General features: G+C 41.7%; 1 protein-coding gene across 4 annotated transcripts in view; it reads left to right on the top strand.

The window, feature by feature from the left end:
- Nucleotides 1-4,378: 4,378 nt before the first annotated feature.
- The window catches only part of PDCD4 (programmed cell death 4), a 28,482-nt gene continuing 19,567 nt past the window's right edge, over nucleotides 4,379-13,293 (top strand). Inside the window, exons 1-2 of one of the 4 annotated variants that reach the window (XM_072805343.1) lie at nucleotides 4,379-4,531; nucleotides 8,755-8,861. In XM_072805343.1, coding sequence (XP_072661444.1) covers nucleotides 8,819-8,861 — 43 coding nt within the window. In that variant the 5' untranslated portion in view covers nucleotides 4,379-4,531; nucleotides 8,755-8,818. Of the gene's footprint in view, nucleotides 4,532-5,388; nucleotides 5,736-8,754; nucleotides 8,862-13,293 lie in introns of those variants that run through there. The other 3 variants (XM_072805347.1, XM_072805346.1, XM_072805345.1) reach the window with 3 other exon arrangements.

Genomic DNA, 13,293 nt, shown 5'->3' with positions numbered 1-13,293 from the left:
GTTTAAAGGAAGGGTTTGGACTAGGGATCCCCATGTTTCCTTTATCATAAAACTCCTGTGATTATCAGTGACCTGCTCAAGCCCATTTTCCTCATCTTTAAACCCAGGAATATAATATCTGCTTGTCCACTTCATAGGGAGGGGGTAAAAGTATATGTGAAAGTGCTCAGTGAGCCATAAAACACAACACAAATGTCAGTTATCATTATTATGAATTAGAGGAATTACACATTATTATGAATTAGAGGAATTAGAATTCCTTATGCAACTCTCTTTTTCTTCAGAGCAGGTTCCATATCTTCTGCCATTTCTGCTAAAGAGCAATTCCTTGCCTTATAGGAATTCCTAAAATTCAGTCCTTGGTTTGACAAACTAGGAGGCAGTTGTCAGCTCAGGTAGATGTTGTTGCAAATGACAGTAGTATCTGAAAGTTCTTAAGGAAGTGGACTAAGGGTTCCCTCAGTCCCCAGAGAGAGAAGGCCTCTTCTTGACCTTATGCCAAGGTGTGAACAGTGCTTACTAACAAACTGGGGGTCTCAGATGGGGCTTTGCCCAAAGAATGAAAAGGCCGTGGAAGCTCCAAGGGCAATAATGGTAATATATGGTAATTTGAAGTGCTTATCTTGTGCCTAGCATCTGTGCTTTTCCAAGCCATTTACTGACATTAACTCATCAGTACTTCCAACACTACCTCAGCCTTCCAGGTTGCTTTTGGGGTGGCAGGAGGGAATGTTATCTGAGCTTTGTATTCAGAGAAGGCCCCTGGGCTGAGAGTGACAGTTCCTCTACCCATGCCTGGTGATTAGTTCTTCCCTGTCACCATTGGCAAAGCCTCTCATTTCTCGTCCCCCACTACCAGGACTCCAGTGATGCCATCCCAGTGCCTGGCCCAGCATCATGGTGTCAGAACTGAAATGACTCTTTAAAGACTCTCCGCAGGGGCCAACTCCTTCTCTGATGGTGCAAGACTGAAGCATTCAATCCACCTAGAGAGGAAGTGAAACAACCAAGGCAACACAGCTAGCTAGAGACACAGTCAGTAACCTGTCTTAAGAGGCAAAAAAAAACTACTCTCTACCCTCGCCCCCATACACCCAAATAAATTAAACATTCTTCATGTCCCTTGAGGAATCATTAGTGCTTAAACCTGAGGGGTATGGGGAAAAGGAGAGACATCATGTATGTCTGATCACACAGCAAGGTTTCTAGTGCCACCTCTGAACACCCATCTCTCCCCAGGCAACAGTGGTGGCCCATCCTCTCCTAAATTGGAATGGGTCATTCTTGAAATAAAAGTTGAACTTCCATCATTCTGGATAGAATGAGTTAGGATGAAGTCTTCCTCCTTTTCTCTCATCCAACAGCTGAATTAACTTAAGCCCTTATGACAGGCCTTTAGGAAAGAAAATCCAGTTGTGAGAAATGAAAGTGTACATTGTGGCCCAGGGCAGTCTATGCCAGACACTATTGACCCTAAGGTAGAATATAATGGCTTATGCCAAGAACCCAGCTGGGTCAGCTCTGTGCTTTTCACAGAATAGGCACATAAAAAATATTTGTGGATTGATCTGATGGGCAAAAATTCCTGGCACTTGCATACTTTTCCATTTTTCAGTTTCTTCTTTTTTAATGCTTAGCAAAGGCACAGATGGCCAGTGTTTAATACATCTGGAAGGAATGTTGATGATAATGGCTGTCATCTCTATTTCCCAAACTGGTCTCTAGGTGACACTGATTCTGGGGTATCTTGGGGAAAAAAAGTTCTTTGTTTGAATAGGTTGGGGAGTGTTACTTAGCTTCTGACTCTAGTCTCTCAAGATTTTGGAAGCTCATTAGCTTATTAAAAGTACTGAGAAGAGTTGCCCTCCTCTCCCCCAAAACCAGCTTTAACTTTTTGTTAAAATAATTTATTTCCAGGTTGATTTGATTATGGAACAGCCCTTCCCACATATTTCTTGTGATATCCATTAAAGCTTCACAAAATTCATATTCTTTGGAAAATACCTTGGAAACTACTAATTGAACACAATTTCTGAATTTAACTGGTGAAAAATCAGAGGTCCCGAGAGGGATTCTAACTAACTATAGGTAGTTAGTGGGGAGCTAGGACTAGAATCCCATTTCTTTTTTGCCTGGTCCAAACTAGTCAATAACACCCAGCTAGAGGGGCATTCTCTAAGGTGGGTTCTAGGATACCAAACATCATATGTAGAGATGATGGGTGGGTAAAAAGGATATGAACATTTTACTCCATAATGGGTTCTTTCGGGGTAATTTGCTAAAAGCTTTTGGTTGTTCTAGCTGCTTTTAAAAATGGGTAATCATATCCCATTCTTTTGTTATCTCATAGATCTTGGGGTGCTTGCCTATTGCAGCCTGGGTATGCCATAGGTGCTTCGTAAATGTATTAATGAATGGATAAATGAAAGAACCCAGCAAAAGTCAGAGGAGGATGGTGCCAGGGAGGAAGAAGGAGTCAAGAACTGAAAAGGAGTGAGAAAAAAGTGGAGTGGAGAAAGAGGGGGATGGGTGAAAAAAAGGAGCCAGCAGTTACTGCTCAGTGGAGGACGGATAAGCCCTGACAGAGAAAAGAAAGAAGACAGCTGCAGGTTATGGGGAAAACAAAAACAAAACAAAACTGAGTGACCAGGAAGCTTTGTTTTTAAAAAGTAAAAGTGACTCATAAAGCTAATTCAGATGCTGGACATGCTAAGAGGCCCTTGACCAGAATATGGGGATGAGAAAACGAAATGCTGAGAACCTTTGTGAACTCAGATCGAGGTATTTTTTACCACACTGGTATGGAAAATGTACAAGGCATCTTCTTAAGACCTATACAAAGATAACAGATGAGAAGACACAAGTTTTACCTTCAGCAAGGTGACAGTTTATTTTTTATAAAATTTTTAAAAAAAAGATTTTGTTTATTCACTTGAGAGAGAAAGAGCACACAAGCAGGGGGAGCGGCAGAGGGAGAGAGGAAGAAGCAGGCTCGCCACTGAGCAGGGAGCCCAACCCAGGGCCGGATCCCAGGACCCTGGGCTAATGACCTGAGCTGAAGGTAGATGCTTAACGAACTGAACCACCCAGGCACCCTAACAAGTTGACAGTTTAATGAAGAGAGGAGTTAGGACAGGAACTCAGATAACATAATGTGAGGCAGAATGTTTCAGTGTCTCCAGAGGTACAAATCATTAGAGGGAGGAATCAGGAGACAGGAAATTCACATCAAGTCACCAGGCCCAAGAAGGCCTGTGCAGGAGAGCCATGAAGCATGGATAAGATTGTACCAGGCAGAGATGGGGGATAAAAGAGGCATATTCAAAGTGATATGATAACCCTCAGGAGGTGGGGAAGCATATGGAACAGTGAGAGGTCCAAGTGGATTGCAGCCAAGGGGGTGTGTGTGGATTGGGAGGGTGTGGAGACATGGCCAGAAAGTCTTGAAGTCACATTGTAAGGTCTTGAACGCCTGGCTAAAGTACAGACACTGCAGGCAGGCAGGCAGGAAGCTAGTGAAGGGTTTTCTGCTGCGATTGTTCGGAGAAATAATAATACCATTAGAGACGACTCCCAGGCAGGGTGACCAGGCAGAAAGGGGTAAGTCAGGGCAGGGGGCAGTTTGGGGGTGTTAACACATCAGACAATCAGAAAATCTGGCCAGAGATAATGGCTGAGTTCTCTCCTGAGAGCACAGACAGCAGAAGGTTCTGGTCATTTCCTCAGGGGATAGGGAAGAAGGAAGAATGAGAGCACAAGGTGAGCCAAAGAGCCAAGGAGGAAGGACGCCAACAGCCAGGCGGGGTACAAATTTCAGTGAAGAAGTTATAGCCGTGCCTGAGAACCCCAGTCTTGGTTTGGGAATGTGGGAGTTTGAATCCCAGGGGCCGAACTAGTCATGATTACCACAGGGACTTCAAAGAGTTTTTGAGTCTGTTTGTTTCCTCATCTGCGAAATGGGCGTGATTTCTATCTTCAAGGAACCAGAGCATCCTCCCGGGATAAAGCTGGGTGTACGCAGTAGGAGCCAGGGGGTGAACGGGGCGGACAGGAGCAGCAGCTGCAGAGATTCAGGGCTTGAGGAGCCTCTGGAAATGGAAGCGGGGACGCTCTGCAAGCCCAACATTTAGGCCGGATTGCTGACCGCCCTGCGAAGGGAATGGGTGAGCGGGCCTCGCCCCGGGGCACTGCCCTTTCGCCTACGCCTCCATCCCGCAGCGCCTCCCGCCCTCCCGCCGACCGGGAGCCCGACGCGCATGCGCCTCCCGGCGCCCCAGCCCGGCTTTCCACGTTTCACTTCCCTCCCTTTTCCTCCCCAGCGGCCGCTCCACCGCCACGATTGGCCGACGGGCCTCCTCGCTTCGGCCAATAGGCGCGGCCCTCTCGCCCCCGTGTTACTGGGTAGAACAAAACAAAAACAAACAGAGCGAGAGGGGGCAGAGGCGCTCGGAGGCGGCGGCGGACGCTGAGCAGCGGGGTCTGGGCCGGCGGACGCGGACCCGGGCGAGCGGCGGCGGCGGCGGCCCGAGGGGTCAGTACCAGCGGGGCGGCCCGCGCGCCCGGAACGACTGCGCCCTCTCCCCAGCCTCGACCCTCCTCGGAGGCAGCCGCACGTTGGGCGGGGGCGGGGGCGGGGGCGGGGGGGCGCGGCCGGGTGGGCCGGGGTCCGGCCGCCTCCCCCGAGCCGGGCTAGCAGGGCCGCAGGCGCCCCGACGCCCCGGGCAGCGGAGGGCGGGCCCCGGCCCCCGGCCCCCGGCCCCCGCCCCGGCCCCCGGCCCCCGCCCCGGCCCCGGCCCCCCGCTCCCTCCTCCCTCCCAGGCCGGGGCCCCGAGCGCCGCGGCGCGGGCCCGCCCCCTCCGGGACCCGCTCCCGGACCCGCTCCCGGACCCGCTCCGCGCTCGGCCGGGTGCGCGGGGCTCCAGCCAGCCTCGGGCCGCCCCTCGCCCCCGCGGACGCCGCGTTTTCATTTTCATTCTGAGAGGGGACGTTGGGAGGCGTGTTTGTGGCCTGCCCGGGTCCTGCGGGGAGGGTTCGCGCCCTCCCCGGGGCCCTCCCTCCCCGGAGCGGCCCCCGGCCCGGCGGCCCCAGCGCCTGGCCCGCGCTCCGGAGCCCAGGCCCCGGCGCTTCGGGGCGGGCCTGGACCCGGGGCCGCGGGGACCCGCTGCGGGGGGGCGGGGGGCGGACGCGTGCGGACCTCGGGCGAAGGGTCGCTGCTTTAGTTGAAGTCAAACCGCCCAGAGACAACAAAGACGGGAAGAGAGGCCTCTTTCTGTGAAACGCAGGCCGTGGCTGCTGCAGTCGTCAATTTGGTGCTGCAGGGCCCGCGAGGAGGGGTCGTGACCCGCCCCCCCCCCCCCCCCCCGGAGCTTCAGAACCTGTCTGCGGACCGGCCCGTGGCTCCCGCGCCCCTGCCCTTGGGAGAACTGGCTGTGCCACCGGCACCTGTGCAGCAGGCTCTGCAGTGATGAAAACCACCCCAAAAACGCAGCTTCGTGTGGAAGGAAGAGTCGCAGCTTATTTTTACTTGTATTTTTACCGATAAGTTTTAGAATTTTGGCCTTCTTACTAATGTGAGGTTTTTTTTTAAGAAACCACCGTATACTTTTCTAAAAGGGGAGCACTGCATATGTGTTCCAAATTTGATGGTTCGTGTTTATGCCCTTAACCTTCCTTCATTATAGATTTCTTCAATTCCTTACCATCTCAGCTGGGATCTTTGAATTATATTTTGATTGGTGGGTTTTTTTTTTTTTCTTTTTCTTGTAGTGATGAGAAAGGAAAAATAGTTGCTGGGAGTGCAAAAATAAATGACACTTTGGTATTTTCTGCGCTGCTTGCTTTTTGCATCATTATGGTTAAATACTTTTAGCTGATTTTATTTTAAGTTGCTAATTAGCTGTGATTGTAGCCCTGGAATGAATACAAATAATTTCCTGGTTTACATATGGCCTAAACTTGACTCCAGAACTGTCAGAGTGGTTTATGAAGTATATTTCAGGAAACAGATTTTGGGGGTGGGAGGGTGGGAAGGTGAGGCTCTGTCTTTTAGGAAATGTGATGGCATTTGAATGCTGATAGTGTGTTTCTGTAAAACACATTGAAGAAATGAAAACTGTTTAATGTTAGCCTTAATTTTGTCCAACTTCTAAGCATACTTTTCTTGTTGAAAATTTTATTGTTTAGTTTTAAGGATATGGTGCTTAGAGGTTTTGCTTTTTGCTTTTGCTAAGTTTGGGGCCAAAAATCTAATGGATTGTTGAGTAAACTGGAAAAAAGCTCCACTACTTTGAAGAGAGGAGAAACATGCAATATATCTTTATTTTTCTCTAAATTCTTAAAATGTCTGTGTTGCTATCAAATGTGACTGAGTTCTTGATTGTGTTATCATTGCCTAAGGACACAGGGCTATTTATTTATTTATTTATTTATTGTTAGGATTACTTAATAAAAACATGTGCTAAGTTGTAGGTGATAGTTACACCTAATAATTTTCTTACCTGGTTGAATGGCTTTTGCGTAGTTGTTTAAAAAATATTTTTAGTGTTTGGAAAGTAGTATTGAAAGATTTGATGTAATAAGAGTCTATGTTTTAATAAGCTTCTGTCTGAAAAAGAATCTTGTGGGATATTAAAATCTTGTATTGAACTTGTGTAAACAGTAATGGATTGAGAAGGTCTGGGTTCTGGTTCTTGGATTGAGCAGCTGTCTCTCTTTGGACAGGTCACCTGCCTTCTCTGAATTTGTTTAGTTGTGTGCAAGGTGAAGTAAATACCTTAAGGTTGCTCTGAGAGGTACATGAAATAATGCATGTAAAATTCTCTGAATTATAAGAGGCTTTATAAACATCAGTTATAATTTCATTTCCTTTATTAGCCAGGTTCTGTAGAAAGTATTCTCTCAAAAATTATACTTGCATCAAATATGAAAAAGACTTTTTAATGTAACTAGTTTAAAAAGCTCATATACACATCATAGGACATTTTTACTTTCCTGTATAACATGTAACTCATACTGAAATGAAACATGGCATTTTCAAACATGAAAAAGACTAAATGCTTAGGTTTGCAAGCTATTTTTGTTTATATATATATCTCTATATACATATCTTTTAAGGTTCATTTTTTCCCCCTAAATCCAGAGTTGGAAATTTATGATACTGAAAGTCGTTATATAGAATGACAGAAGTCTGTTTATTCTGAGTAGAATTAGAGCGATCTCACCATTTTCTTAACTTCTGAAGTGGTATGATAGTATGCTGGTAGCCTAAAGATTATGCCACATTAGGAAGTTGATCATTTTAGCATTAAGGTGTGTTTATTTTTGTTTTACAAAATAATACTCTTTTCTGGATTAAAGGACTATAAACTTTTAAAATGTTAAAATAGTATATATTAAGGGATTTAAAAGTCAGTTGAGGGGTGCCTGGCTGGCTTAGTCAGTGGAGCATGTGACTCTTGATTTCTTCAGTCATGAGTTCGAGCTCCACGGTGGAGGTAGAGTTTGCTTAAAAAAAAAAGTCAGTTGAGTCCCCAGGAGGCATCATATGTTATTATTCTAAAATGACATCTATAACACTAGGTTATGTTATATTGGAAATATATGCTTTCTTGTAATTATTTTATTGGTCATTTCATTAATTTGTGCATTTAATATCTTGAAAGCACACAGCTAGTGAAATGTAATTATAAATGAATAGGAGGGTTTATATCTAACCTATATGACTTGAACGGATTGATGCTTAAGTACTATAAGCAACTTTAAAAAATAGTTACAGAGAGATTCTAAAATCATATTTGGTTATACCTTCTGGTATTAGTTTTCATGAAAACATTTTGATGGTCTTTTAAATAACATTAGATTTATATCACTAAGTTAAATAAAAGAACTGATTTCATCAAAACCTTCAGCATCAGTAATTTTTAAGCCATTTTGAAACTGAGGTCTAAAATACTGAAAAGCTAATGCCATTCTATTTATTTCTTTTTTAAAGGCAAGGCTTTTTTGTTTTTGTTTTTTAAAGAGACTCAGGAGGTGCCTGGCTAAGTCAGGATTGTAAATTTGAGACCCATATTGGATGTAGAAGTTACTTAAAAATAAAATGTTTAAAAAAATTTAAAGATTTAAAAAAGAATGGTTTTTCAGATTATGAAAATAATACTCTTATGAAAACACCATTTACAAAAATTTCTCCCAGACTTTAGTCTTGTAACTGTAATTATGGACACCTAAGTGATGAAATGACAGACCTATCCGCCTTCAGATATGTTGTAGTGTGAAAAATTTAACAGTCATGTGAAATGCTTGATTAAAACTGTTGCTTGCAAAAAAAAAAAAAAAAAACCCCAAAAAACAAAACAAAAACTGTTGCTTGCATTTTATAATTGTTCTTATAGTTCATCTGTAGTGAGCTATCCAATATTACATAAGATTAATTATGAGGCCTTGTAGCCCTAAAGAACTTGGGAGTATGTATATACTGCTTTAATTTGAAATAAACCCGTATAGTAAATACATCTTTTACTTCCAAGTTAAAGAGATGCTTTGGCACATTCAGAAATATGGGCGGATTTTTTGGACACATATACTTGTCAGGAAGATTGAAACCAAATGTTAATTGTGGTAAACTATTTTTCAAAGAGCTCTTTTTTGAAAAATGAAATTATGGTCTGATTTTTTTTACAGTGTGACTAAGTAAAATTCAATTTACATTAATTATGTCAGTTTGGACAACATTGAAACTTTTTTCTTTTTAAGGAAATAGATCCCAAGGGAAGACTTCCAATAGGAATTTAATCAGTGCAAGTAACATTAAAGAACGATGGATGTAGAAAATGAGCAGATACTGAATGTAAACCCTGCAGGTATGTAAGAATATTTTGAACCTTGACTATATTGTGAGCATATGTGAGGCCCTACAAAATTTTGAGAAAATACAGTATTAAAACCATCTTTACTTGAAAAAGGCATCTTAATCATGCTACAAGAATGCAAGTTATATTTTTGAGATTGTTTGTGATTCCTATTTTTATAGAAATTCTTCATGTGTTCTTAATTTTTCTGCCCATCCTTTCACATTCCATACCTTCTTATTCTCCACTATTTATAATAAACTATGTATGGTACATAGTGGAGAAGAATAGTGAACCTGTTCATTAATATTTTCAAATGAGCTAATGATTTCTACAATATAAATTACTACTGGTATCTTTGGTCTCTTTCCTAATAATTTATATATTACCGATGGTATTTTTCTTGATTTTCCATGATACTTCAATAGCACATTATCATAAAATTGGTTTTGTGGAATAGATGTTAATATTTATTTATTTATTTATTTATTTATTTATTTATTTATTTATTTATTTATTTATTTGATTTTATTTTTATTATTTATTCATGAGAGACAGAGGGAGAGAGAGAGGCAGAGACACAGGCAGAGGGAGAAACAGGCTCGTGCAGGAAGCCCGACATGGGACTCGATCCTGGGATCCCATGATCGCACCCTGGACTGAAGGTGGCGCTAAACCGCTGAGCCACCCGGGCTGCCCTGTGGAATAGATGTTTAAATGTTGAGTAACTTCAGGCAACTTAAAATGTATTTCTAACTTTCAGAATAATCTTTGTAGAGTTAATTAGGATTTTGTAATATTCTGAATAGTAAGAGCTTTTCCTGTTGGTATATTTTAGATAATTCTTTGCTGTATAATTTTATTAGTATTGAAAAGATCTTCTTGTGATTTAAATATACTTACCATATTTCATTTTTTAATATTGTAGTAGTTTTATTTTTTTCAGTGACTCTAATTCAGTGTGTACAAATTATATAGTTTTCTTTGATCTGAACCGACACTTTGAAACGTCTTTGCCATTTTGTATTTACAAACCTGATTTAAAGTGTGGTAGGAGGGCACCTGGGTGGCTCAGCGGTTGAGCATCTGCCTTTGGCTCGGGTCATGATCCCGGGGTCCTGGGATCAATTCCCACATCGGGCTTCCCACGGGAAGCCTACTTTTCCCTCTGCCTATTGTCTCTGCCTCTCTCTGTGTGTCTCTCATGAATAAATTAATAAAATCTTTAAACATAGTTTTTTAAAAAAATGTGTGGTAGGAAATTATAGTTGAAAAAAATTACTGCAATAATTAATGATTATTTTGGTGCTGTTATAAACAATAGCTATATGAGTTCTTGTTTTTTAGGGTTATAAATGGGTATCATGTCCCTGCTTCACTGAAGTGGGGATGGTAAGAATATATTTGAAGAATGTATTTCACATATACATAATTACTGATTTTTTGCACTGCCCAGTACAATAGCTACTAGCCACATGTGGCTCTTGCACACTTGAAAAGTCACTTGTCTGAATTGAGATGTACTATAGGTACAAACACATTCTAGATCTTGAGACTTAGTATGAATGAAATACCTCATTAACTTTTTATATTAACTCTGTGTTCAGTCTGTAATAGATCTAGTTGATTAAATCAAATATATTAAAAATTGATTTTGCCTGTTTCTTTTTAATATGGATACTGGGAAATTTAAAATTACACATTTGGCCTGCATTATATTTCTGTGAGACAGCACGATTCTAAATTTTACATATTTTGCTTTCTGTATATAACAAGTTCTAGTTCTTTAACCCTGTTCTTGATGCCTCTGACCAGAACTGCCTTAATATAAAGGACTTGTAGTTCTTTAATACTTGAATGAGCCTAAGACAGATCTTTGCTACAAATTCCTCCTGTAGCAAATAGTCCAAATCAGACTAGCCTATTAACTTCAACTTTTACTTTGACCAGCTCTGTTACTTTGGGGAAGTAGATTATTTGCTCTGACCTTCAGTTTTCTCATATGTAAAACTGGGGTACAAATGCCCTCTCAATAGGTTTATTGTTAGGATTCAGTGACATCATAGTGTGTGTGTCATGCCCATAGCACATATTTTGTATGTAACTAATGAAAATGTGCTAATATTATCAATTATAATTATGCCAATCAATGGACCATTAATTGAAAATTTGATTATTTGGTACTGTTATACTATAAGTTAGATTGATTACTACTGAGATACCAGAGAATTTAAAGATTTTTATTTATTCATGAGAGACAGAGACGTAGGCAGAGGGAGAAGCAGACTCCCAGCAAGGAGCCCCACATGGGACTTGATCTTGGGCCCTCTGGATCACACCCTGAACCGAAGGCAGGCGTTCAACTGCTGAGCCACCCAGGTGTTTCAGCCTACCCCCCTTTTTTCTTTTTCTTTTTTTTTAAGATTTTTGTTTATTTATGATACCAAAGAATTTAGAAGGGGAATTCGTACACAGTGGAAAACAATTTTGAAGTCACTGCCATTATGTACTCAGGTTTTTTATTTTTGCATTTTGGTTTTCTTAAAGTCAGATCAATAGTGGTTTATGGAAGCTAAAACTTAGGTAAATAAGGGGCACCTGGGTGGCTCAGTTGGTTAAGTGCAAATGACGCCTGACTTCAGCTCAGGTCATGATCTCAGGATTCTGGGATTGAGTCCCGCGCATTGGGCCCTGTGCTCAGTGGGGAGTCTGCTTGAGGATTTCTCTCTGTTTCCACACGCTCCACCACCACTCATATGTACACTTTCTCTATCTCAAATAAGTTAATCGTTAAAAAACCAGATAAATATGAGTAGCAAAATACAAAAGAGTAATTGATAGAAACATGGGTTAAAAATTATAAGATCTGTGGCGCCTGGGTGGCTCAGGTGGTTAAGCATCTGCCTTCGGCTCAGGTCATGATCCCAGGGTCCTGGGATCAAGCCTCGCATCAGCTCCCTGCTCAGAGGGGAGTCTGCTTCTCCTTCTCCCTCTGCCCATCCCCCCACCACCTTGTTCATGCTTGCTCTGTCACTCTCTCAAATAAATAAATAAAATCTTTAAAAAAAATTATAAGTTCTAACAGATAAAATATATCTAAATATATTCTGCTGCAGTCATACAAACATACTTGGAAGGATATTAAAATAGTTGAAATGGCAGCCCAGGTGGCTCAGCGGTTTAGCGCTGCCTTCAGCCCAGGGCATGATCCTGGGGACCTGGGATTGAGTCCCACGTCAGGCTCCCTGCATGGAGCCTGCTTCTCCCTCTGCCTGTGTCTCTGCCTCCACCTCTCTCCCCCTATCTCCCCCTTTCTCCCCCCCCAGCCTCCCCCTCCCTTCCCCTTCTCCCCCTCCCTCTCTGTATCTCTCATGAATAAATAAAATCTTAAAATAGTTGAAATGAAACTCAATTGTGGCCAATATGTTGAAATTGAATGCTTTAGTACTCCAAGTGACAGCTTAAAGCATTTCATTATAATTTAAGTCCTTTATCTTCTGGACGAGTTTGGTGGTTTGCTGTCATAGAATAATGAAAGCAGTATGTTACAGGTAAATATGTAATACTTTCATCACTTGCATGCTCTTGAAATTCCATCTAACTTGTCTCATCTCTGGTCTTTTTTGCTCCTTCCTCTTCTTGTTTTCTCTTTTAATAATCACTCCCTTGTCCTGTCTCTTTAGCTGTCACTACTCTGCTCTACTCTAGTTCTGTATTTTTTACAGTTGCAGTCATCTGAGATTTAAATGTGGATTTGAATCCTGGCCACAGTCTTTTTTTAGATATGTAACTTTTCTGTGAAACATCTTCCATCTGTAAATTGAAGATAAACAGTTTTATTTTGGAGCTTCATGAAGATTATAGACCATATATGTAAAGTGCCTAGCATAGAACCTGGTATCTAGTAGTAACAAGGATGATGATAATGAAAAAAGAAGTTGCATTACGGCTACGACTACTACTGCTACTAGTAGTTGTAGTAGTTAATGATGATTGTGATGATGTCGCAAACTCACTCTCTAACTCTGACTTCCTGTCTTAGTCTAAAAACTTTTAAGATTTCATTTCATGCTTCTTTAGTCTGTTTAAAAGCTCTTTTTGATTTCATTGTAACTTTACCCCCAAATTATTACCCTTGATTTTTTCAGTTAGTGAATGAATTTATTGCAAGATTTTCTTAGCTGCTTTTCTATTTTGTACTTTCTTTTTTTCCTAATCTGTATTCCTTTCTCAGACTAATCCCCCTATCACTATCTATGATATCAAATTTAAGCTCTGACTGTTTGAATGTGAGAGTGGTCAGCAGTTATTCAGATGATGTAAGCAGGGGCAAGATCATGAAGGATCTTAAGTTACAAAGTAATGAATTTAAGTTTTATTTTGACCTAGTAGAAATACCTTCAAAGGGTTTTCAGCGGGGGCCTGTTTTAGAAAATCAGTTTTC

This window comes from Canis lupus, chromosome 29 (genome assembly GCF_048164855.1).
Source record: "Canis lupus baileyi chromosome 29, mCanLup2.hap1, whole genome shotgun sequence".
Classification (NCBI taxonomy): Eukaryota; Metazoa; Chordata; class Mammalia; order Carnivora; family Canidae; genus Canis; species Canis lupus.
The sequence above is the reverse complement of the archived record's forward strand: the minus strand, read 5'-3'. Positions and strand labels throughout refer to the sequence as shown.